This window comes from Alosa sapidissima, chromosome 9 (assembly GCF_018492685.1).
Source record: "Alosa sapidissima isolate fAloSap1 chromosome 9, fAloSap1.pri, whole genome shotgun sequence".
In the NCBI taxonomy this organism is placed as follows: domain Eukaryota; kingdom Metazoa; phylum Chordata; class Actinopteri; order Clupeiformes; family Clupeidae; genus Alosa; species Alosa sapidissima.
The window spans coordinates 33,381,299-33,406,298 of record NC_055965.1 but is presented as its reverse complement, the minus strand read 5'-3'; the positions used below and the strand labels follow the sequence as shown (position 1 = coordinate 33,406,298).

The 25,000-nt window shown below is 48.8% G+C and overlaps 5 protein-coding genes and 1 long non-coding RNA gene across 6 annotated transcripts in view; 1 reads left to right on the top strand and 5 right to left on the bottom strand.

Annotated features, from left to right (window-relative positions):
- The window catches only part of c9h19orf67 (chromosome 9 C19orf67 homolog), a 13,570-nt gene extending 8,957 nt beyond the window's left edge, over positions 1–4,613 (top strand). Inside the window, exons 5-7 of one of the 2 annotated variants that reach the window (XM_042104405.1) lie at positions 1–137; positions 1,839–2,036; positions 3,649–4,613. The exon at positions 1–137 is cut by the window's left edge and continues 79 nt beyond it. In XM_042104405.1, coding sequence (XP_041960339.1) covers positions 1–137; positions 1,839–2,036; positions 3,649–3,772 — 459 coding nt within the window. In that variant the 3' untranslated portion in view covers positions 3,773–4,613. The remainder of the gene's footprint in view (positions 138–1,838; positions 2,037–3,648) is intronic. The other variant, XM_042104406.1, reaches the window with a different exon arrangement.
- LOC121718854 (zinc finger protein 665-like) overlaps positions 1–25,000 on the bottom strand; it is a 1,212,449-nt gene that overhangs the window by 518,624 nt on the left and 668,825 nt on the right.
- LOC121718796 (NACHT, LRR and PYD domains-containing protein 3-like) overlaps positions 1–25,000 on the bottom strand; it is an 800,724-nt gene that overhangs the window by 159,320 nt on the left and 616,404 nt on the right. The window lies entirely within an intron of this gene.
- LOC121718792 (protein NLRC5-like) overlaps positions 1–25,000 on the bottom strand; it is a 787,595-nt gene that overhangs the window by 244,788 nt on the left and 517,807 nt on the right. The window lies entirely within an intron of this gene.
- Positions 8,277–23,283, bottom strand: LOC121719119. Its single transcript, XR_006034181.1, has 2 exons — positions 23,168–23,283; positions 8,277–8,548 (listed from the first exon to the last, which is right to left on the bottom strand). It is a non-coding gene; the product is annotated as an uncharacterized LOC121719119 (long non-coding RNA).
- si:ch211-214c7.4 (cell surface glycoprotein 1) lies at positions 13,734–22,366 on the bottom strand. Its single transcript, XM_042104136.1, has 5 exons — positions 22,200–22,366; positions 18,437–18,836; positions 16,413–18,091; positions 14,532–15,267; positions 13,734–14,367 (listed from the first exon to the last, which is right to left on the bottom strand). Exons 2-5 carry the CDS (start codon positions 18,834–18,836, stop codon positions 14,357–14,359), a joined length of 2,826 nt encoding a protein of 941 aa, XP_041960070.1. The 5' UTR covers positions 22,200–22,366; the 3' UTR covers positions 13,734–14,356.

Below are 25,000 nucleotides of genomic sequence, written 5' to 3'. Positions count from 1 at the left end.
TTCCAGCAACTGCCCGCCTGCCGCCTCTACAAGCTCATGCGCTGGAACGTGGAGCGGCTCACGGAGCGAGGGATAGAGGTCCAGGACGGAGGAGGAGGAGCAGGAGGGAGAGAGAGGAAGAACAACAGCACAGAGTAGTGAGTCTGGAGAGAGAGAGAGAGAGAGAGAGAGAGAGGGGAGGTTTAAGTTTCCTTTATTATCAGTCAAGGTAGAGAGAGATGGATAGAGGGAGAGAGAGAGAGAGAGAGAGGGAGGGAGGGAGAGAGGAGAGATGGAGAGAGCAGGAGGGATGGAGAGGGGGAGAAAGAGGGAGGGAGGGATGACAGGGAGACAGAGGGTGAACACTGTTTTTATATGCTACTAATTCTATTAATTTTTATTGTATGATATCGTTAAGTACTGAAGTACTGCAGCTCTTTAGGGCCCATGTGTCCAGTACACATAAGGGTCTCAGGTGTTCAGCAAGTCTAGTACACCTGTACACACAGGTATCTGATGATAACATCTGGCCAATGGCAGTCCTCCATGCAGATCATGTGGCCTGTTTCCACCAATCACAATCTAGTACACCTGTAAACACAGGTATCTGATAGGGGTGGGCGATATTTATCGTCTGTGATAATATCGTGATTGTTGTTTTAACGGTGTGCAAATTTACATGATCGAGTATTTAAATTACTTATGGGGGAAAAACACTCGAAATCACGCATTTAAACCCCCATACATTCACTAAATCCAGGAGGTGTATGCAAGAGAAGCCCCGTTGCAGCAGAGCAAGTGTCACATGATCGCTAGTGGGTCCACGTTGTCACACGCAGGCCTAATGTTTATTTTGTGTAGCGAGATCAAGACGTAGCGTACTTAACTTGGGATTTTGTGCAGCTACTTCTGTCCACGTAGCATTGATGAGACAGTCACATTTTTTCCTACATGGTATTATATGGAGAGAAAACAATTGCCTTTGAGTATTTTAATAGTCAGTTGTAAACAAAGAACTCTTCTCATGTAACCCTTTTGTAAATGGACTGAAGTTCGCTCTAAAAATCTACGTGTATCGATTATGCTAACCGTTAGCATCTCTATGGGATTTTTCATATACATTAGCCATAAGCTAACGCATTAGTTTCTATTCTGTAACTTGGAATGCTAGTCTACATGATTTCTCTTAAACAAAACATCGAAGGAAATAACTGAGATGTACTCTGTTGGTCTGCTTAGTTTTACAGTGAATCCTAAGTAGGCTAAAGGTTTTTGAAAGGAACTTCAGCTTCAGACTTTCTCTTGGGAAACTGTTAGGCCTAGTCATCTTCTCTAATAGCTGGCTAGACCATGTCATTGCCACACACACAAGTGGGGGCAAAATTGGAAATGTGTCATAGAGTGACAATGCATTGGTTGATTTGGTTAAAAAGTCACAGGTTAGGTTATTGCTTATTATTGTATTGATGCTATTCATAAATAATGAGCTGTAAAGTAACTCAAACTTTTACAATTTGTTTTAAAGGATATCGACTAATTATTGTTATCGTCAAAATCACAAAAAATATCGAGATATTATTTTTTGTCCATATCGCCCAACCCTAGTATCTGATGGTAGCATCTGGCCAATGACAGTCCTCCATGCAGATCATGTGGCCTGTTTCCACCAATCACAGTCTAGTAAACACAGGTATTTGATGATACCTACATGGGTCCCTTTTAAAAGTCGATGTAAACAGACAGTCCAAAACATCAGCTTCCACCCAATGAAGGAGGAGTTTAAAGCATCTGGCCAATGGCAGTCCTCCATGCAGATCATGTGGCCTGTCTCCACCAATCACAATCTCCCGTTTCCCCAGCTACTTCCTGTGCTATGAGGAGGTAAGGAGAGAGGAGGACGGGTCAGGAGAGGAGGAGGAGAGTCTGAGCGAGGGAGAGAGAGGAGAGGAGGAGGAGGAGGGAGAGCGAAGGGAGAGAAGGTCGGAGGTCAAGATGTGGTCTATTGGGCAGTGGGTCCAGACGCACCCCAACCCAGAGACCGACGACATCTACGAGTGGTGAGAGCGTGCGCGCGCGCACACACACACACACACACACACACTATACACACACACACACACTATACACATACACACGCTAACCCAGAGACCGACGACATCTACGAGTGGTGAGAGCGTGCGCGCGCACACACACACACACACACACACACTATACACACACACACACACACACACACTATACACACACACACTATACACACACACACACACACACACACACACACACACACACTAACCCACAGACCTAGGACATCTACGAGGGGTGAGAGCGTGCACACACACACACACACACACACGCTAACCCGGAGACCGACGATATCTATGAGTGGTGAGAGCGTGCGCACACACAGACACACACACACACACACTATACACACACACACGCTAACCCAGAGACCGACGACATCTATGAGTGGTGAGAGCGTGCGCACACACAGACAGACACACACACACACACACACACACATACACATGCTAACCCACAGACCTAGGACATCTACGAGGGGTGAGAGCGTGCACACACACACACACACACTATACACACACACACACACACACACGCTAACCCGGAGACCGACGATATCTATGAGTGGTGAGAGCGTGCGCACACACAGACACACACACACACACACACACACACACACTATACACACACACACGCTAACCCAGAGACCGACGACATCTATGAGTGGTGAGAGCGTGCGCACACACAGACAGACACACACACACACACACACACACATACACATGCTAACCCACAGACCTAGGACATCTACGAGGGGTGAGAGCATGCACACACACACACACACACTATACACACACACACACACACACACGCTAACCCGGAGACCGACGATATCTATGAGTGGTGAGAGCGTGCGCACACACAGACACACACACACACACACACACACACACAGACACACACACGCTAACCCAGAGACCGACGACATCTATGAGTGGTGAGAGCGTGCGCACACACAGACAGACACACACACACACACACACACACACACACACACACACACACACACAGACACACACACGCTAACCCAGAGACCGACGACATCTATGAGTGGTGAGAGCGTGCGCACACACAGACAGACACACACACACACACACACACACACACACATGCTAACCCGGAGACCGACGACATCTATGAGTGGTGAGAGCGTGCGCACACACACACACTAACAGACCTAGGACATCTACGAGGGGGGAGAGCGTGCACACACACACACACAGACGGATGACCTCTATGAGTGCACATACTGACGACACATCTATGGAGAGCACACACATGCACTTAAGTTGTGTTTATATGCCTGTAGGACATAACACAGTGTGTGTGTGTGCATGTGTGTGTGTGTGTATGTGTCTGGATACGTGTGTGCCTGTACGTGTGTGTGTGTGTGTATGTGTCTGGATACGTGTGTGCCTGTACGTGTGTGTGTGTGTATGTGTCTGGATACGTGTGTGCCTGTACTTGTGTGTGTGTGTATGTGTCTGGATACGTGGGTGTCTGTACGTGTGTGTGTGCGCGTGTGTGTATGTGTCTGGATACGTGTGTGCCTGTACGTGTGTGTGTGCGTGTGTGTGTGTGTAGGATCCCGTGCGGCATTCCTCGGGCGCACTACCAGCAGCTGTTCCACCTGGGGCTCACTGAGCCGTCCGTCTGCAGCGCCACCGACTGCCTGCTGGGGGCGCTGCTGTCTTACGACAGCCAATAAGAACACCGCGCCACTGCTCACACAACCAATGGGAACACAGCATGACAACTAGAACAGCCAATCAGAGCACAGCGTCATGGCGACAACCACCAATGGCTAATAAGACTCATATGGCTATAATGGCTGTTAATGGTGTGTTAAGGATGTGGTTAGGCATGTTAAAGATATGTTTAAATGTGTTAAGGATGTGTTGAGGTTGTGTATTGGCATGCCAAAGTATGTTTAGGTATGTTAAGGATGTGTTTATGGTCCAGGGGACACACACTCTGTTCTTGAGTGCCGTGGGGGGGGCTCAGTTCACACAGGGAAGTAGGCCAGAGTGAGCAGACCGCCCCAGGGAACCTGCTGCTGGGATTGGAGCAGAATCCTGCAGGGAGTTCTGATTCCACAGTTCCATTGTTCAGTCTCAGGGAAATCTAGAACAGTGGAGTTATTAGGTGTTCAGGAACCCAAGAGGGCCACACATGAGCTAGTTTCTTGTTCACACTTTATGCTCATAAGCTGCTCTCGTTTCATTGTTGTGCTTTGCACGTGTTGTTGGTAATGTTTAGAGAGGCGTACACAGTCTGTATGAATCAAACAGGTTCTTTTTTACTACACCATGCCGTAGTATTCCTTAGATATTTTAATATATGTATATACACACACATACATACATACATACATATACACTTCTCAGTGGGACCAGTCCATTGATTGATGAATGATTTGAAGTTGTGTGTCCATGTCAAAGTGCTGGTTTCATTGTAATCGTGTGTGTGTGTGTGTGTGTGTTTGTTCCATTGATTAATGGATGTTTGGATGTAGTGGAGTTCACATTAAAGCACTGGTTTCATGGTGATCTTTGGTGTGGTGTTGATATTTGGGTTGTGCACGGGTTCACTACTACAACTGAATAAATGGGTTTCCCCTCAGAAGTGCTGAAATGTTAGAATGCTAGAATGCTAATTTGTGATGTTAACCAGAGAACACACCAGAATTGTCTGTGCCCGTTGACCAAAACTCTTCGCACATCATTGAGCCGTAAACTGTGACTCAAAATAATAAATGTACTTAAAATGTCTTGCGTTACAAACCACCACCAAGTAGACAGAAGTTTTTAAAAAAGAAATCATTTTTTATTTGGAATAGACAGTCTGGAAAATGAAAAATGAAAACAAATCGTTACAACTTCAGTTTGCTAACAGATTTAATGATGCGCTCCAACTTCACTTAAACACACACACTAGGTTCAGATGTGGTGTGTGTGTGTGTGTGTGGAGAAGGGAACCCTGTCCGTGTCGCGGAGAGCAGGATCATGACTAACCCCCTGTTCAGGGCAAGAAGCACAAGACGCGGGTGAGGGTCATTTCAAGGTGGGGGCTAAATTCAACAGCGTGAAAAATACAACAGTGTGTCCATCATCATCATCAACTTTAAAAACATGTCACATGAGTAACACACACATCTCTTATTAAGGCCACCCCACAGAACCACAGCTAAGACCTGACCCAACACAAACACTGGCCACATCAGAACCACATCTGGGCCAGACTGCAAGCCTGTTAGCTCCTTCCTAAAACCCACATTGCCATCCCCCTGACTACACAGGATGAGGACTCAACAATATCAACAGTTCATAACTTTACAATTTAAGATTTTTTCAGCTGTTCATCCCTCCCATACTTGCAGGGTTTGGGTCATTTTAGTTTGCCGCCAAAAGCACCGGTCAACAGCACTGGTCAAGAGGTGTAACTGAGTCTAACTATCTAGAGTGTGTGAGTGTGTATATCTCTGAATAACACACTCATTAACAAGGGCAGGTTCAAACGAACACAAAGCCACCATCCAGGCAGAAGAACCATTACAGCACCCCACACACACACACACATAATCCCTTGAACCCTTACAGGCCACCAACAGGTTGCTCAGGATCTCAAGAAATATTACAGGCTTTACTCCCACACACACACACAGAACATGAAACACACCTCAAAGACAACATAAACAAGTTTAAGTCTGAGGCTCCTGGTTGCTTGGCGATAACAGTGCATCACAAAAATACCCTTACAACTAAAACAGCTGTAAACTACATTGACAGTAGTCGTCTAAACCACCTGCTGGAACACACACACACATGCAGGCCTTCATTCCCATCCCCAGTGGTCCCTAGTGCCCAGGTCCTGTGTATGTGTATCAGGGCCTACAAGGGCGATGGGATGTTTATGTCAATCATATCTACAGTTTAGATTTACATCAGAGTCAAACCACATTTCTGAAGACTGCATCAGGAGCCCCCCAGGAAGCCTTCAGAAATGCGGTTTAACCTCGATATGGTCATATTTCTCCAACTCCTTCAGAAATGCTCTCTAAGCTCAATATGGTCATATTTCTCTATATCTTTCATAGATTCCATATTAGTCATCACAGTGACTAATCCCTTCATATCTAAATTAATAAATCACAGTGTGTTGGTGACCAGTGCAAGACCTCTGCCTAGATATCAACTAAGTGACCATCTGGACACCCAATCCCAGTCACAGAACAAAACAAACACACAAAAACAAAACAACACACACAAAAACAAACAAAACAAAAACAACAACAAAGACACAATGACCTGAACTTGATCGATTAGCAAACCACACATTAATAGGCCACATTGTTCCAACACACACACACACACACTTACTTACGTACACCAGCGCACACACACACACACACACACACACGCACACACACACACACACACACACACACACTTATGTAAACCAGCACACACACACACACACACACACACACACACACACTTATGTAAACCAGCACGCACACACACGCACGCACACACACACACTTACTTATGTAAACCAACACACACACACTAATGTACACCAGCACACACGCGCTTACCAGCAGATATAAGTAGCAGCACAGGGCTTTCTTCCCGATTTGCATACACCTCGACTGGGGGGAGGGGCATATATATCCATCTGGGGGGAGGGGCATATGTATCCATCTGGGGGGAGGGGCATATATATCCATCTGGGGGGAGGGGCATATGTATCCATCTGGGGGGAGGGGCATATATATCCATCTGGGGGGAGGGGCATATATATCCATCTCGTGCTGTGCAGATCAGGCTGTGCTTGTTTAACAATGTGACCATGTTTGCATAAGAAGGGTCCATTTCTTCATGGGACTTGGTCCTTGTTTAAGCTCCTGGTGGGGCACGGCCTTTTGTAGGGCCTGAGCACTGGAGGTGTGACAACCCTCTTGTTTGTCGTCCTTTTTTTGCTTTAGTCACTGAACCCTTCCAGGACAAGACGCCTAAATTGGGAGCCTGACTCACCTCTTCAAGACACTTACGAGAAAAACAGAGTGAAAGTGAAACACTCAGCACAGGAAACAGAGTCACGTCTGCCAGGGAAACAGAATCATGACATCACAATGCCCTTTAGAATCCTCCTATCAAAAACATTCAATTTCCCCCCCCAATGAGAAAGGCTTAATTCATCTCCAGCAATCCAACAAAACTCTACCATGACCGGCATTGGTCCTTTTCCCTTTCATTCGAAAACAGCAGTACCTAAAGCAGAAATACCAATACTGAATTGATCTTCCTCTGGGTCAGTGCATTTAATTACAATCCCAATCATAAAGACCACTAACAGTACACCTCTCAAACACCTTCTGATAATATAAGTCATAAGGTTCACAAAACACTACAGTTCACAGTGACTTTGGGGAAAAAAAGAAACACAGAAAGAAAACAAAAAAGGGAAATCCTTCCAAAACATTCTTCAGAACGCCAGTGTAGCCTACACTAGATTTAAAACATTCTTCAGAACGCCAGTGTAGCCTACACTAGATTTAAAACATTCTTCAGAACGCCAGTGTAGCCTACACTAGATTTAAAACATTCTTCAGAACGCCAGCGTAGCCTACACTAGATTTAAAATCCTGACCAAGACAAGAACACAACATCAGAATAATAATAATAATAATAATAATAATAATAATAATAATAATAATAATAATAATAATAATAATAAAAAAATAATAAAAACTATTATTAAAATCACTACAAAATATTCCACATACACATCTAAAAGTCCAAAACTGACATTTATTTAAACCACTAGGGCCCAACCGAACATAATTAGTCTTCCGGTAGAGATGAAGCCCTTTCTACTTCCACCAGGGGGAGAAAGTGAGCAGCTGAAATGTCACCATGTCACTACGCTACACTACAACCTTCAGATCAGCCTACCAGAAACTCACTCCGCGCGTCTTATGCCAGTGTCATGATAAAAATGTACAAAATGTCACATAAGAATCAATAAATAAAATCATAACAGTACAGAAATTAACCAAAAAACAAAACAAATGGTAATCACATAAATAACTGGAAAAATGGCTATAGATGAGGCGGATGGAGTTCCAACATCACCTCTTACTTATTCTAACAACAACGTGCTCGCCCTTTACCCAAAACATCGATTTCCTATCATTTTCTTTTCTTACACCCCCCCCCCCCCCCATCATCGTCTGAGCGTCCGATGGTTACAGTACACCTGCTACGCACCTGCCCGAGTCCAGATGCTCCCTACTGCCCTTCAACAGGCAGCTGTCCGATGAGTGACCTTTGCTTAGGGTGTTCTCATTCGCTAGAGTCCAGACACGGATGATGCCCTTGAGAGGAGACGCAGGACCAGGGCTCAAAGTCAGAGGGGGCCGACAGGGGTCAAAGCGTCCACTCTATAGCAGGGTGGACAACAGAGGCAGTGATGTAGCTGTCTGTGTATGCATGTGTCTGGTCCAGGCTCTACTGGTGCCCGTCTATGCTGGTGCGCCATTTGGGAGATTATTGTGGCTATTCTGGTCAGCAAACAGTTATATGGTCATGTTGTCTTATTGCATTTGTGCTGGGGTGTGTGTGTGTGTGTGTGTGTGTCTTAGCACCAGCCTGTGTATTCTGGCAGTGTTGGTCAGATTATTGTAGGGGGTGTTATTGCTTTTCATCGTGGGGTCATCCAGATAGAACTGTGAGAACTGTGTGTGTGTTCGTGCCTGCATCTGAATGTTGGGGTTACTCAGTGTGTATGCAGAACCAGTCAGACCTGTGCACCAGTGTGTGAAAGAGTGTATACATGTGTGTGTGGATACGTGTGTGTGTGTGTGTGTGTGTGTGTGTTAAATCAGTTGTGCGTCTCGGTGTGTGTGCAAGTCAGTGGTGCGTCTCGGTGTGTGTATATAGGTGTGTGTGTGTAGGTGTAAGTCAGTGGTGCGTGTGTGTGTGTGTATACATGTGTGTAAGTCAGTGGTGCGTCTCCGTGTGTGTGTGTGTGTGTGTGTGTGTGTGTGTGTGTGTGTGTGTGTGTGTGTGTGTGTGTGTGTATATACACACATGTGTGTAAGTCAGTGGTGCGTCTCTGTGTGTGTGTGTGTATACATGTGTGTAAGTCAGTGGTGCGTCTCGGTGTGTGTGTGTGTGTATACATGTGTGTAAGTCAGTGGTGCGTCTCCGTGTGTGTGTGTGTGTGTGTATACATGTGTGTAAGTCAGTGGTGCGTCTCCGTGTGTGTGTGTGTGTGTGTGTGTATACATGTGTGCAAGTCAGTGGTGCGTCTCCGTGTGTGTGTGTGTGTGTGTGTGTGTATAGGTGTGTGTATACACATGTGTGCAAGTCAGTGGTGCGTCTCCGTGTGTGTGCGCAAGTCAGTGGTGCGTCTCCGTGTGTGTGTGTATATAGGTGTGTGTGTGTGTGTGTGTACACATGTGTGTAAGTCAGTGGTGCGTCTCCGTGTGTGTGTGTGTGTGTGTGTGTGTGTGTGTGTGTGTATAGGTGTGTGTGTGTAAGTCAGTGGTGCGTCTCGGTGTGTGTGTGTGTGTGTGTAAGTCAGTGGTGCGTCTCGGTGTGTGTGTGTGTGTGTGTATAGGTGTGTGTGTGTAAGTCAGTGGTGCGTCTCCACTTCCACCACCGTCCACTCCCCCTGCGGGGCCGAGCTGCCCTGCCTCTCCGGCGCGTAGCTGCTGACGGCGGTGACCGTTGCCGTGACGGTTGCCGTGGCGGCGGTGGCGGTTGCCGTGGTGTTGGTGGTGAGGCTGGGCAGCAGGATCTGCGGCCAGAGGCTGCTCTCTAGCGGGCTCAGGGTGCCCCCCCCGGGCCCCAACACGCCTGGCGCCCCCTTCAGGAGAGGCAGGGGAGCGCAGCGCTGGCCGGTCAGCAGCAGCGTCTGGCTGATCAGCTGCTGCACCAGCCCCGCCTTGCTGTCCCAGTCCAGCTCCCCTGGCGACATCACTTCCTCTTCCTGCTCCTCGGGCGAGTGACCGTTCTGGTGGTGGTGGTGGTCACCCTCGTGGTGGTGGTGGGCGTCGGCGTCGTCCTGCTCGGGTGAGCTGGGGCTGGCGGTGTCCGTGAGCAGGGAATTCTGGGAACTGTAGTCCTGCTCGGGCGGGGGCGTGGCTGTGGCCGTACTGGAGCCAGGCTCCATGTGTTCGCTCTCCTCCTCCTTCGCTCTCTGATCCCTCGCTCCCTCCCTCTCCTCCTCGTCGTCTCCCTCGCTCTCCAGGGCCTCGTAGATGGTGCAGAGGGCAGACGTGGCGGAGGGCGAGAGTGCGGGCGGCGGGTCCGGCTGAGTTCTGGCCTGGTTGCGGCTGAGGTCCTGCTCCTCCAGCTCCTGCTGCCACAGACGGATCTGCTGGCGCTGGGACAGCTGCTCCTCCTCCAGCTGCTGCTGCTTGGGTTGTTGTTGTTTATCAGGCTGCTGCTGTTGTTGTTGTTGTTGTTGTTGCCACAGCTGGAGCTCCTGCTGTTGCTGCTGGAGCTGAAGGGTCAGCTGGTCCCTCTTCTGAGCCTCCAGCACCTCCTCCTCCTCCCTCTTCACCTCCTCCTGTCCGTGGTTCTGCTCCCCCCTTCCCCCCTCCCTCTCCTCCCCCTGCTCCTCCTCACGGTCGAGGTTTTTTTTTTCCTCCTCCTCCTCCTGGCCAGGTGCGGCTGAGTTGTGGCCCGGGTGCGGCTGCGTGCCGGCGTCTCCGCGGACCCTCTCCTGGCGCTCCGTGCGCAGGCGCTCCATCTCCTCCAGGTGGCGCTGGTGCTCCTGCAGGCGGCGCAGCTGCACGTTGGGCTCGGCGCGCTGCAGACGCGGGGGTAGGTCGCCCGCAGGGAGGCGCGCCAGGGGGGGAGGGGCACCCGCCGAGGGAGGGGCCGTAGGGGGTGGTGCGGCGGCAGTCGTGTGATTGGTGCGAGAGCTGCGGAGGCGGGGTCTAGGTATTGCCATGACTACGTCCCATCCTGTGAGAGAGAGAGAGAGAGAGAGAGAGAGAGAGAGAGAGAGAGAGAGAGAGAGAGAGAGAGAGAGAGAGAGAATAAAAATGAGTAAATAGGTTATATAACGAGTCAAACTTGACAAGAGATCGTAAAATGGCTTAAGAAGCAAAGCACTGTGGGAAGGCGGTGGAGAGAGGAGGGTGTGGTGACCGGTGGCAGTGGGCTGACCGCTCCGATTCTTGTTCTGCATAGAACTAGAACTAGAACGGAATGAATGAGTGAGGAAGTGGGGTGACATGGGTAGTGTAGTCTTTTCCACCATGGGAGGCAGTGCGAGAGAGAGTGAGTGTGTGAACTGAGAAGTGTAAGCAGCCAACAAAATAGAGAGCGAGAGAGCGAGAGAGACAAAGAGAGAGAAAGAGAGACAGAGAGAGAGAGAGAGAGAGAGAGAGAGAGAGAGAGAGAGGGGTACTCTCTGTTTCAGTGCAAACGTTTGTGCTCAATAAAAAAAAAAATGTCAAACAGCCACAACCTGCATGTGCAATAACCGCAGTGTTCATATAAACAAAAAGGCTTGTGAGCATAAACAAACAAACAAACACACAAACAAACAACCCTGTGTGGCAACATGCTGACAGACAGAGTGCCCAACCCATGCAGATGATTGTCAGTCAGTGCCATATGCAGCAAGGTGACGTGGGTAGTGTAGTCTTTTGGACTGTGGAAGGAAGCCATATGCACCAAGGTGACGTGGGTAGTGTAGTCTTTTGGACTGTGGAAGGAAGCCATATGCACCAAGGTGACGTGGGTAGTGTAGTCTTTTGGACTGTGGAAGGAAGCCATATGCACCAAGGTGACGTGGGTAGTGTAGTCTTTTGGACTGTGGAAGGAAGCCATGAGACCCTACCAGCCTGCATGCCATGCTTCCTCTGCAGCCTCAGATGGAACAAGAACACCTAAGGTTTGGAGGTCTTCACACACACGACTCTCGTGTCACATAGACACACTGTCCCCCATAAAAACAGACCTCCTCCCATATCAAGAGAAAATACGGATCATAATTCAGTTTTTCAGTTTGTGAATCAAATCATGTGCTTCCTGTTTCTGAGGGAATCAATTTTCTGATCCAATTAAGAAATGAATAAGTCAGAGGAAATCTGGTTATGGAAGAGACAGACAGACAGACAGACAGACAGACAGACAGAGACAGACAGACAGACAGACAGAGACAGACAGACAGAGAGAGAGAGAGAGATTGAGTTCAAGGAGAGGAGAAGGAAAAGAGGAAGAAATAAGAGACGTAGACAAAGCGCACACACACACACACACACACACACACACGTAGCACCTTGCTTCAGAGTGCCATCCACACACAGCTGGGTTGGACCTCCAGTTCCTCATCCGTGGCCAAGAGGGAAACAGAGAGAGAACACACACACACACACCCTAGTGTACTGTCTGTGTGTGTATGGGAGGGGCGTGTCATGTCTTATTGTCTGAATGCAAGAATGCTCTCGTGCGTGGAGTTCCTGATCAACATGTTAAGTATGCACATTGAAACACACATGTTAATTAGTGCTGCCGCGACGTCGACATAATCGACCATGAAAATTAGTCAACAACAATTTCTTTAGTTGACGTGTGACGTGAGAGTTTTACTATCGACCGCCTATTTTTATTTTTGGTTCTCCCGTCTCAAACGGCTCACTGTAATTCACCTCCAGAGCATTCAGAGGTAGTCTGTACTGTTTAGTAACTCTTGAGAAGTACAAGGACTGTATTTGGATGTTAAACAGGCTACTTAAGCTTTGGCAGTAATGTTTTAAACTCCACCATGCAAGTGTAAATGCCGGCGCCATTCATTATTAGGCAGAGCTAAGCGGGGGGAGCTAAGCTAAGCGTAGTAGGTTATGCTAGTCCAGACTCTGACTAATATGGTATGCTATAGCTTAATGGAAATGCAGATACTTATGCTTAGATAGTTAATACATAATGTTTTTGAACAGTTTACTTAATGAGCTTCTAACAAAAGTAGGCTGAGCTTGATGTGAAGGTGAAAGCCATTTTAAGTTATTTGTATTGTTTACATTTGTGATTTTATTTGGTAACATCAAAGTAATTTATATTGTTTATGGCACAGGTGACATTTTATGTTTTGGCCCTTCAGTTGAGTTCAAAATAAAATAGACACAACGAAATAACAAACACAATCATTTTTTTTTTAATTAGTCGTTTAGATTAGTAGACTAATCGAAAAATTAGTCAACAGATTAGTCGTTAGAAAATTAGTCGTTAGTGGCAGCAATAATGTTAGAAATAGAAATGTCAACCACAGCAACAATAGTTATTAGTCTCTCTCTCACATACACACACAGCACCAATACTTAGATTAGTCACACATACACACACAAATCTGTAAAGTAGCGGTGTTCTCTGCAAACAAAACAAATTAATGTTATGAAGTACATAATGATTACATCAGACATGCTCAATTACAGTCCATCCAGGAAAAGTGCGTGTGCGCACACAATATTGTGTGTAGTACGCAATTATGCAATGTGATAGGAGCCTAGCCCAGATGCTTCCCTTAAGTCTAAATGCGTGTGAGCGTGTGCGCGTGTGTGTGTGTTTCAGAGTGCCAGCGTGTCTCTTTGCATCTGCAGTCACTGGACCACCAGCACCAGTCTGGAAGTAAATAAAGGGGCCAAGTGCTAAACACATCACCTTTATTATTATTTCATCACTTTTAGCATTTCACACTCAGACAGTTGCAGTGCAGGAGGGAGACATTGACAAAGACCAGCAGATGACATCACAGAGGTGTGTGCGCCTGTGTGTGCTTAAGTCTGTGTGTGTGTGTATCCGTTAGTATGTGCGTGCGTATGTGTATATGTATGTACGTGTGTCAGTGGGAGGGTTTACACCACCCCCTAAAGTGCAATAGCGGTTTAGATTTTTTTTGTGCAAAGTTTAGCAACATCCATCAGCTCAACAGGATCACTCCAGCCTCCCAGCCCAATGTCCAACCCAACCCACACCAGCTCTGTCTGCTCATAACACTCATTATAAAAGATCAGGAAACAAACAAACAAACAAACAAACAAACAAGTAAACAAAAACACAGTTTCCGTTCCCAACCGTCCATTCTAAGAGTCCACTGCAGCCATTGCACACACAAGAGAGCGTTGCCATAGCGCTGCTGACAGCGCAGAGCATTTAGCACACAGGGAAGAACACGGCTGAGCGTTGCCATAGCGTAAGAACACAGCTGGGTTCAGTCTTTCACCTTCACCCCTTCTCATTCTGTTTTTTTTCCCCATGTCAATCTTTTTCAATCAGATTCTCTCTACGGCGAGAGAGAGAGAGAGAGAGAGAGAGAGAGAGAGAGAGAGAGAGAGAGAGAGAGAGAGAGAGAGAGAGAGAGAGAGAGAGAGATCACATCAGAAGGTGGTGTAGGGTTTAATGCTAAAGGGGTCTGATTTGCATGTGCGTGTGTAGCTTATGCGTTACCTGCCAGCGAGTCGTCACTCTTCTCCCCGAAGGTGGCGAAGTACGGCTGGGACGGGTTAGCATCCTCAAAGGGGTGGGGCTTGTGGAAGACATGGCCTAATATGGGGGCAGGGCATAGCTGGAGAAACCCCTCCAGCCCCGCCCCAGGCTCCAGGGACTCCTCCTCGAGGGCCTTGCCCAGCTCAGGCCGCTCTGCGTGGGGCGCGCCGCACTGCATGTAGCCCTCCTGCTCCAGGCTGAGGGGCGCCAGCTCCAACGCTCCCTCCTCCACCGCGTGGACGCTCGACGCCCCTTTAGGCTCCTCCTCCTCCTTCTCGGCGGTCGACGACGACGACGACGGCTCCTCCAGGGAGAGCAAGCCCGGTGACGGCGTCGGGCCGCTCTCCAGGCCGGAGGAGACGGTTGCGGAGCGCGACGGGGCACCTTCATCCTCCTCCTCCTCTGGGCAGGCGGTGGGGGTGGCCGGCTCTTCGCTCTCCTCCAGGACGGGGAGGGGCGCGGCCTGCTGCTCCTGCGTAGCAACCGCCGCCACCGTTGCCACCGCGGCCGCCGGCTCGTCCAGCAACATCTCGCCCTCCGTGTCGCTCGTCTCGTCCTCCGTTGCCGAGGAGACGGGAGAGCCGGGCGTCTGGAGCGCTGCTGGTTGCAGCGGCTCCCTCCAGCAGAGGTTGGTTGCCGGGATGATGTCGGGAAGCGCGGAGGGGGTCAGAGGAGTGGCCAGAAGGAGCTCCTGCACCTGTGGAGGTGTTGAAGGAACAACAAACAACAACAAGTTCTTATTTTGGATATTTTAACATCTGTATTGATTTTTTTTCTTCTACTTTTCCTTGTATTTGCTGCGGTCTGCTTGTTTTAAACAATACAGTAGGGCTTTCTCCATCCGATGCTCGGGCCCTATTCCGATTCATGTCAAAGTTGATATTTTGTTTTTATTGATACGTGGTCACGTACTGAGCCTATATTAATCGCCACAAACACAGCACACACCTACTGTTGAGGAGGAGCACTACAGACACACTACACTACACACTACATACTACAGACACACTACACTAGACACACTACACTACACTACAGAAGCACTACACTACAGACACATTACACTAGACACATTACACTACACTATATACTACAGACACACTACACTACACACACACTACAGACGCACTACACTACACTACACTACAGAAGCACTACACTACAGAAGCACTACACTACAGACACATTACACTAGACACATTACACTACACTATATACTACAGACACACTACACTACACACACACTACAGACGCACTACACTACACTACAGAAGCACTACACTACAGACACAATACGCTAGACTACAGACACACTACACTACTACAGACACACTACACTACAGACGCGCTACACTACAGACGCGCTACACTACAGACGCACTACACTACAGACGCACTACACTACAGACACACTACACTACAGACACACTACACTACAGACGCACTACACTAGACTACAGACACACTACACTACACCACTACAGACACACTACACTAGACTACAGACACACTACACCACTACAGACACACTACACTACAGACACACACACACACACTACACTACAACAGACAAACTACACTACACTACAACAGACACACTACACTACTACAGACAAACTACACTACAGACACAATACACTACACTACAGACACAATACACTACTACAGAAACACTACACTACACTACAGCTACACTACAGACACACTACAGATACACTGAACAGATGCAGGACACACGTGAGCCATGTTGTGAAAAGCAAGTACATCCCACATCCCAACAGCCTAACCCAGCATGACTATTACGTTGCCTGCGCTGGACTGGTCGTCATGCGCTGGACCTACCTGCCCCGCGAGGGCTGTGGAGGAGCAGGGTCGGAGGGCGGCGGGGAGCTCCTGGGTGGGGGTGGGGGGCTCCAGGGGCTCTGGGCTGGGGCTGCTGGGGTGGGGCAGGGGGTGGGCATGGGGCTGGGTCCAGGGGTGGCTCCCCCAGGGCTGGGGCATCTGGGAGCCCGGGGGCAGCTGCTCCAGGTTGTCAAAGTGGTCGTCGTCGGGGAAGTCCTGGTCGTCATCGTCGTCCACCTCGTTGCCGTAGCTCTCCAGCCCGCTCTCAGTCACGGGCTCGCTGGCCATCTCTACGTCCTCGTCTTCCTCCTCCTCCTCGCCCTGCCGCCGCGGAGGCCCGTCTGCCCGCTCCGACCCCACCTCCATGTCGCACACGCGATCGTCCTCCTCGTCGTCCTCGTCGTCGACCTCCTCGTCGTCCTCGTCGGCGCGCAGCTCGGGGACCCTCTCGGAGTCGGGCGAGCCTGCGGAGGGCGCAAGGTCGTCGGGGCCCTTGAGGCTGGCGTCGGCGCCCAGGTCGTCTGTGCTCTCTGTGCCCTCCAGCAGGCCCTGCTGGCTGCAGCTGCCGTCCTCAGAGTCCGCCGCCGCAGCAGCCGCTGCTCCCGCCGCTGCGTGCCAGAGGGAGGAGCCTGGACGAGACCCCTCCCCCTCGGCAACCGCCTCCTCGGTGGGCTGGGTCCCGCTCATGTCCGAGAGAGACACCTGCTGGCTGCCGCCTTCCTCCTCCTCCTGGTCGTCATGGTTACTGCTGGTGGTGGCGGAGGACAGGTCAGGGTAACTGGGGGCCTGCTCACAGGCAGCTCGGGAGGGGTCAAAGGTCATGGTCACGGAAGCGTCCTCAACAGACATCGGCTCTTGGGGCTGACCAGCATTTTGCAGTTCTTGGGGTGAGGACGCATCCTTCCCAGTGTGTTCCCTTTGGGGTGAGGACGCATCCTTCCCAGTGTGTTCCCTATGGGGTGAGGACGCATCCTTCCCAGTGTGTTCCCTATGGGGTGAGGACGCATCCTTCCCAGTGTGTTCCCTTTGGGGTGAGGACGCATCCTTCCCAGTGTGTTCCCTATGGGGTGAGGACGCATCCTTCCCAGTGTGTTCCCTATGGGGTGAGGACGCATCCTTCCCAGTGTGCGGCTCTCCGGTCAGGTGAGCGTCCTCATCCGTCTGCTGCTCCTGTTGTGCCAGAGTGCTGGAGGGCTCCTGTGGGGGGCGAGTGGGACTGGGGGGGCCAGAGACCCCAGCTGCTGCTGCTTCTTCTTCCTCTTCTACTGCTGCTTCTTCATCTACAGCAGAGCTAATGCCCCCTAGTGGTGCATCTGCAGACTGCACCTCTGGCTGCACCTCAGCAGGAGCCTTTTCCAGGCCCGAGGAAGCTGCTGCCGCTACTGCTGCTACGGTGATGCTTGTCGCCGCAGCAGCGGTTACCTCAGCGGCGTGTGCCGGTCCAGCCGAGGGGGCCTTGGTGTCGGGGGGCTGGGCGGGTCTCTTCCCTGCGGGCTTGCCGTTGAGGGCCAATGGGGGCACGGGCTGAGTGGGCTTGGAGCCCCGCTTGGAGCCCGCGGGCGGTGCGGCGGCCAATGAGGTGGGGCGGGGGCTGGCCATGACACGCCTCTGGGGCGTGCCCTGCAGGCTCCTGGGTTGGGTCACCTTGGAGGGCGTGGCTTTGGCAGAGGAGGCGGGGCCTGCAGTGGGAGGAGGAGAGGAAGAGAAATATTAACACACTTGAGTCACTTTTTCAAAACTTCCATGTACTTTGTGTACATAAAGTGAACATTTTTAATAAATTATATGCACATTTGCATTTTAAATTTGCAATTTAACTTTATGCAAATTTCACACTTTTGCTAAAAATTTACTCAAAAAGTAAAAAAAAAAAAAAAAATTTACTCAAAATTGCAATACATCAACCACCACAGTATCGCAATATATTACAATAAAATTTCTCGTAACTGTATTATGGTATTGTGTCGTCAGATTTGTTGCCGATACACAGCCCTTAGTGGCTGTGGTTTTGGTAGAGGTAGTACCTGAATTAGGCGCTTTGGAGGTGGAGCTAACATTGGGGTGGGCTTTAGCAGAGGCGGAGCCTGTTGTACTTCTCGAAGCAGAGCCTGCTGCAGCTGTAGTTTTAGAAGTGGAACCTGCTGCAGCTGTAGTTCTAGAAGCGGAACCTGATGCAGCAGGCGCTCTAGAAGCAGAACCTGCTGCAACAGGAGCTCTAGGAGCAGAAGCAGCTCTTGCAGTGGTCTTGGTGGTGGTGGCAGATCGGGAAGGGGGAGGAGCTCGGGACGCGGAGGTGCTGCGAGGGGGGGCTGTGGTGGTGGTGGAGGGGGGGGGCGGCAGTCCTGGAGGTGGCAGGAGGGGCACGGCCGGCAGGTGCAGCAGCTGAGGGCTTCCTGGCAGCAGATGGGGCGGGTTTAGCGCCATCTAGGGGAAGGGAGGGAGAAAAGGGGAGATGGAGAAAGAGAGAGATAAGAGGAAAAGTCCCTTTAACAGACAGCACATCTCAAACACACATTTGCCTGCTGCCTCATACTGCGTGACACGGAAACAGTTATGAAGCATCAAGAAGGATGTTTTATTTGTCATAAGAGAAAAGAAGAGAAGAGAAGAGATGAGGAGAGAAGAGAAGAGAAGAGCAAAGAGCAGAAGATCATCATATGAGGAAATGTTTTGAGTCTTAACCGGCTATTTGCACAAAGGGCTCTCAGTGCACTCGTTTGTTTTCCAGTGGAGCATTAACTGTGTTGTAACGGCATCTTGTGTTATATTCTGCCCCTTACAGCTTCACTCCGACACTGAATATCTTGTTTGCCCACTTCGCACACTAATTACATTAACAATAGTGGCAGGTTCAAACATACCTGGCTCCAACGGAAACAATACAGCCGCATTGAGAGCCTTTTGTGCAGAGACCATTGTGTGACACGCGGCCAATACTGTCAAAAAATCAGCCCAGCTGTCAAAATCAACCCAGCCGTCAATTTTAACCCAGCCGTCAAAATCAAGAGACAGTCAGAGCAAGGCCAGCTGTTAAAATCAAGTAGAAGTTTTTAGTTCACCAGCATCTATTGATAAACCATGGCAAAAAGTATAATAAATAAAACTGTTTACACGTGGCCGGCTATTTTCATGAACGGACATTTCACCCTCTCGGTTTTCAAAAATAACATTGTGCACACCTGTCAGTTTTCAGAAAAGTTTTCCTTTACACTAACCCTGGGTATATTCCAAACCTATACGTGGCAGTGCAACGAGAAGCTCCAGCCCATGTTAGCCAATCAGAATCCCGAAAATATCAACAGCAGCAACGAATCACTTCCTCTTTCTCTTTTGAACTGACTAAAAATCTCCGCCGTCAGATAAATCTCCGTTTGTACCTCTTTAGACACAAACGAACAAACGGAGTTTTCACAAAAAAAAACAAATATCAGCCCGGAGTTTTTAAAAAGTCCATTTGCTTTTAATTTGATAAAACCTCTGTTTGCGTCTAAATGACAGGGTTAAACGCAGAAAAACATCACAGGTTGCATCGTTTTCGTCTAAACAGGGCCTAAAATAAACCAATACATAACATAGATAAAATAGCAAAACAATTCAAAATATAGCTGCAAGCAGCAATGTGGGGGCCAAGCAGTGCGCTATAGCAGGAATGGCGTTGCCATGGCATGAGCAAGCACTCACAGCAAGAAGCAAAATTACACCAATGTCCTTGTGCATTCTCACAATCAGCTACCATGTCCCTCTACCAAGTTTGGACTTCATACACCAAAGTGTTGTTGAGATGTGAGCTCACTTTCTTTATTACAGCACCCCTAGAGGCCAAATGAGACCACTTTCCTTGCATGTCCTCACAATCAGCTAATATGTCCATGTATCAAGTTTGGACTTCATACAATGAAGCGTTGCTGAGATATGAGCCCACTTCCTGTATTACAGCGCCCCCTATAGAGGCCAAATGATGCCAATTTCCTACTGTGTCCTCACGATCAGGTTCCAAGTCCCTGTACCAAGTTTGGACTTCATACATTAAAGCATAGCCGAGATGTTAGCCCACTTCCTGTTTGGTGGCTTCATCGCCATATTTGATTGGCTGTCACGAGCAAACAAAAATGAAATTTAAAAATCTGACAAGTATTGATTGTGCGGCTCGGGCAGATCATCTCCGCCAAGTTCCGTGAAAAATCGGATGAAATTTGTGAACGCTGAAACTTTTCATAGAGTTTGGACTAAATCCAATATGGCGGAGGTCCAATATGGCGGAAAGTGACGTAATAGGAGTCATTGAACTTAGGTCGGTCCAAGGATTCCAACAGTGCCTGATTTGTGAAAATCAGATGCACCGTTCAATGGTCACATGCGTGAATGCAATCCAGGTTCGACCCATTGGTGGCGCTAGAGTGTTGGGCATAGAGTTATGTAAATTGGTGAAAGTGATCATAGGACAGTGCTGAATCAATGTGCCGAATTTCATAACTTTAGACCCAGCGGTTCAATTTTCGGCCAGATTTTGACCTGTTGGTGGCGCTAGACGGCTGGGTTTAGAGGTCCGTAAATGAGTGCGAGTGGTCAGTGGAGTCCAGAAACTTTCGGCCAAAAAACAACTTTTTAGCCAGGCGTTCTATGGGCTGCCATAGACTCTAATGTCAGAGGAATAATAATAGGAAAAGCTAGTAACTCAATGGGTGCCTTCGCAGCTTCGCTGCTTGGCCCCCAATAAGACTCTTCAAACCTACATTTGATTAAATAAATTAGAAAATTAAAAAATCCAGAACATTGATAAAAATGTTTCTTCACCGCCATTTTAGAGGAGGTTTCATTTCCTGTTAAGTCTTACAGCCACCCATAGCAACTATTAAGCTTTTACAGATTAGACTTTTTACTCCGGATCTGCTTCGTCTTCGTTTCTTTTTGAGTACTAAAGCCTTTGAGTTGTGACTGAGGCCTGCATATTTATAGATTTTCGAATTTAGGAAAGACTTGTTAAACAAAATTGTATTTTAATATTATAGCCAGTACACATGCTTTCTTTTTATTAATACATTTTCTTACACATTGAAACCAAATATATCGTCCTTTCTAATTGGTTATGACCTACTGTTGCAAGACCTGTAACCCTTCCCTCTCTGTTCTAGTTATCCTGTATCTCGTAGTCTATTCTGTCTTGAGAATCAGAGATGTTTCAAATATCCTACTCTGTCCGTTATCCTGTGTCTCTGTAGCCTAGAAATCTAGACGTACCCTAGCGGCAGCAAATTACATTTGCTTCCAGGGCTATTCTAGCAACTCTCCGTTGGCTTGTGAGCTCGAAAAATTAAACTTCTCAGGTCAGGCCAATCAAATCGTGTATAGAGACGTTAGGCGGGCTTAACATAATGATTGATGGCAGAGTTGCAACGGTTTGGCTTGAATTCCCTGCTACTAGAAAACAAAGAAGATGGATGTTGCTGTTGGCCAACAGTGTGACACGAGTTAAGCTTGTTTAGTTGGCAAAAGTTTGAACTAGCCAACTAGCTCCGCTGGTGGGAAAACGCATGCGACTAAAACGCTGTCCTATTGCATGCAGAGGGAATTTGAAAGACAACCGATTATCCCGCCCCTCGGACTGAGCACTGCGAACGGTGAGTGTGGGTCTGGCTCGTCAGGCTAACTGAGTCATTCATCCTAGCACGCTTTGGTCAGGAGAAGCGGCTCAACTTTAAATCAGCTGGACATAACCCGGTCTTGGTGCAGCCCAGGAGGCCAGTGGAAAATCCCCGGCGCGCCCCACACACACACACACACACACACCTCTCTTAGGTCCGGCCGCTGCTCCAGACGTGGAGCTACCGCCAGAGGGAGCTGAAGCGCCAGGCGGCCTCGTCGCTACGGCAGCTGCTCTCCCCAGACGCCGCTGTGGAAGTGGGACGAGAGGCAGGGACCCCTGGAGGCCTGGGGACAGACAAACACACACACACACACACACACACACACACATTAGACTGAAGCCCCTCTCAGGGTTTTAATTTATGGATGAGACTGTTGGGAAAAGGGTGCCAGCAGCGCTCCGAGATGAGCAGTTTGTTTGTTCACACACACACACACGATTTTGCTTGTTCAAAAGAAACACAACACACACGCTCTGAGATGAGCAGCTTGCTTGTTCCAAAGAAACACAACATAAATGACAACTGTGTCTTGGTGTACAGTGTTCCGCAGCAGTGATGTGTTCTTGAAGAAAACAGTGTTCCGCAGCAGTGATGTGTTCTTGAAGAAAACAGTGTTCCGCAGCAGTGATGTGTTCCAGAAGAAAGCAGTGTTCCGCAGCAGTGATGTGTTCTAGAAGAAAGCAGTGTTCCGCAGCAGTGATGTGTTCTAGAAGAGAAGCAGTGTTCCACAGCAGTGATGTGTTCCAGAAGAGAAGCAGTGTTCCGCAGCTGTGTGTGTGTGTGTGTGTGTGCACAACTGGGTGTCAGCGGGGCCCTGGAGATGGAAGGCTGTCTGGACACGCAGATGGACAGAACGGAGAGAGCTACAAGTACAACTCATTACTGTGGATCAGGACAACGACTAAGACCAAGGCACAGCATAGGACAGGACAAAACGAGCAGTGTTGTGATGGACAGATGAGAGGACCAGGAGGAGAGGGATGGAAAGGGATGGAGAAGGGGGGGGGGGGGGGGATGAGAATGAACAACAAACTGACCGACAGAAAGACAATGAAAGCAGACAGAAGAAAATGGAAACCTTGGAGAGATAACGAGCTCTGCAGCTTACACGTGTGTGTGTGTGTGTGTGTGTGTGTGTGTGTGTGTGTGTGTGTGTGTGTGTGTGTAGCGAGAGATCGTTAGAATGGTCTTAAATGCCACTTTGTTGTGAATTAACGTGACCTTGAGTCACTCAACCCAGGTCAACTCTGACACACACACACACACAGTAATGCGCAGTACCTCAGTTGACCTGAGGGCTGGAATTGGTCCAACTGCGTACTCTATGAAAGATTCAACACACACAGGCAAGAGGACACACATCCACACACACAGATAAGCGGACAAAGACACACACACACACACACACACACACACAGGTAAGAGGACAAAGACACATACACAAACTGAGACAAAGAACAGTTTTTTCCAAAACAAAGATAAGAAAACGCAGCACAAGACAAAGAGAAACTACCCAATGACACACACACACACAGAGAACACATTTAGAACCACTAGCGCATACACACACACACTTACAGCCACTAGCACACACACACACACACACACACACACTCACAGCCACTAGCACACACACACTTACAGCCACTAGCACACACACACACACACAAATAACTGAATATGTAACCGGAGGGTGGGGGTGGATATGTTCAATAATGCAGCACAGTCCCTGGCGCACACACACACACAGAAAACATTTACTAGCGCAGGCAACTTTTAGTTGTTACTAGTTAGTTTCTGTAATACGGCCCCAGACGCATTAGTGTTTGGGAGTTCAGATTGGACATTAGCTGCCCGCCTACACAGTCTACTAGGAGACAGAGACCGCATGAGGAACAGCAAATGAGGAGGGATGGATGGAGAGAGGGATGGAGAGAGATAGAGAGAGGGAGAGAGAGAGAGAGAGAGAGAGAGAGAGAGCGAGAGCGATGTGAGATGAGATGGAGAGAGAGAGACGAGTGCTTTTCTCTCTCCTTCTGTGTCCTAGATTTTCTTTTAAGGCCTCCTTTCCTTCCTCCCTCCTCCTGCCAACACACACACACCATCATTGGTCCACATTTTCTCCTGCTCTCTCTCCACACACATCATCCAGACCACGTCTCTGACATTCACAACTCTGACCTTACTCACCCCCCCCCCCCCCCACACACACACACACACACCTTACTCCAACTGGTCTGCAATCTGCACACAGACAATTTCATTCTGGTCACCTCCATTTTTCATTTTCACCTGCTCCTCCACACACACACACACACAATCATCCATCGATCACACCTGTCCTCTCCAGGTCAATATACCAACCACTCATTTGGCTGTTTCAAGTTCCTCTGTCCCCCTCTCCAACCACACCTCCTCTCCTCATCTCCATGCATCCCCCTCTCCAACCACACCTCCTCTCCTCATCTCCATGCATCCCCCTATCCAACCACACCTCCTCTCCTCCATCTCTATGCATCCCCCTATCCAACCACACCTCCTCTCCTCCACCTCCACTCTCTACACGGCACACACACGCACACCTTCATGCCAACAGGAAGTTCTCGCTCACACACACAAAGAATGCTTTAATCAACGTGTAACCTGAGATAAAGATCTCACACAATAATAATAAAACATTTCACTTGCTTGTACAACAAATCACACACAAACAACCTAAAGACAAATACGCATGTCAACACCTGTCTGGTGAAATGGACTGATTTCAGGCTGTAGATTCCAATAAGATGACAGAAGACTTGTACCACACACAGACACACATACCAGCATACACACACACACACACACACACACACACACACACAGGGCCTGTCAAATCATAAACTACACCCTTCACACAGCCAACATACACACCAACTCCTGACGACATTCTATCCCACAGAG

Bases quoted from the DNA above. Each gene is read 5' to 3' on its own strand.
- si:ch211-214c7.4 (XM_042104136.1), bottom strand. From the start codon at position 18,836: ATGGCGCTAAACCCGCCCCATCTGCTGCCAGGAAGCCCTCAGCTGCTG. The intron at 18,092-18,436 runs GTACTACCTCTA...CTCCCACTGCAG, and splicing joins CTCCAAAGCGCCTAATTCAG to GCCCCGCCTCCTCTGCCAAA. The intron at 15,268-16,412 runs GTAGGTCCAGCG...ACACCTCCACAG, and splicing joins CCACAGCCCTCGCGGGGCAG to GTGCAGGAGCTCCTTCTGGC.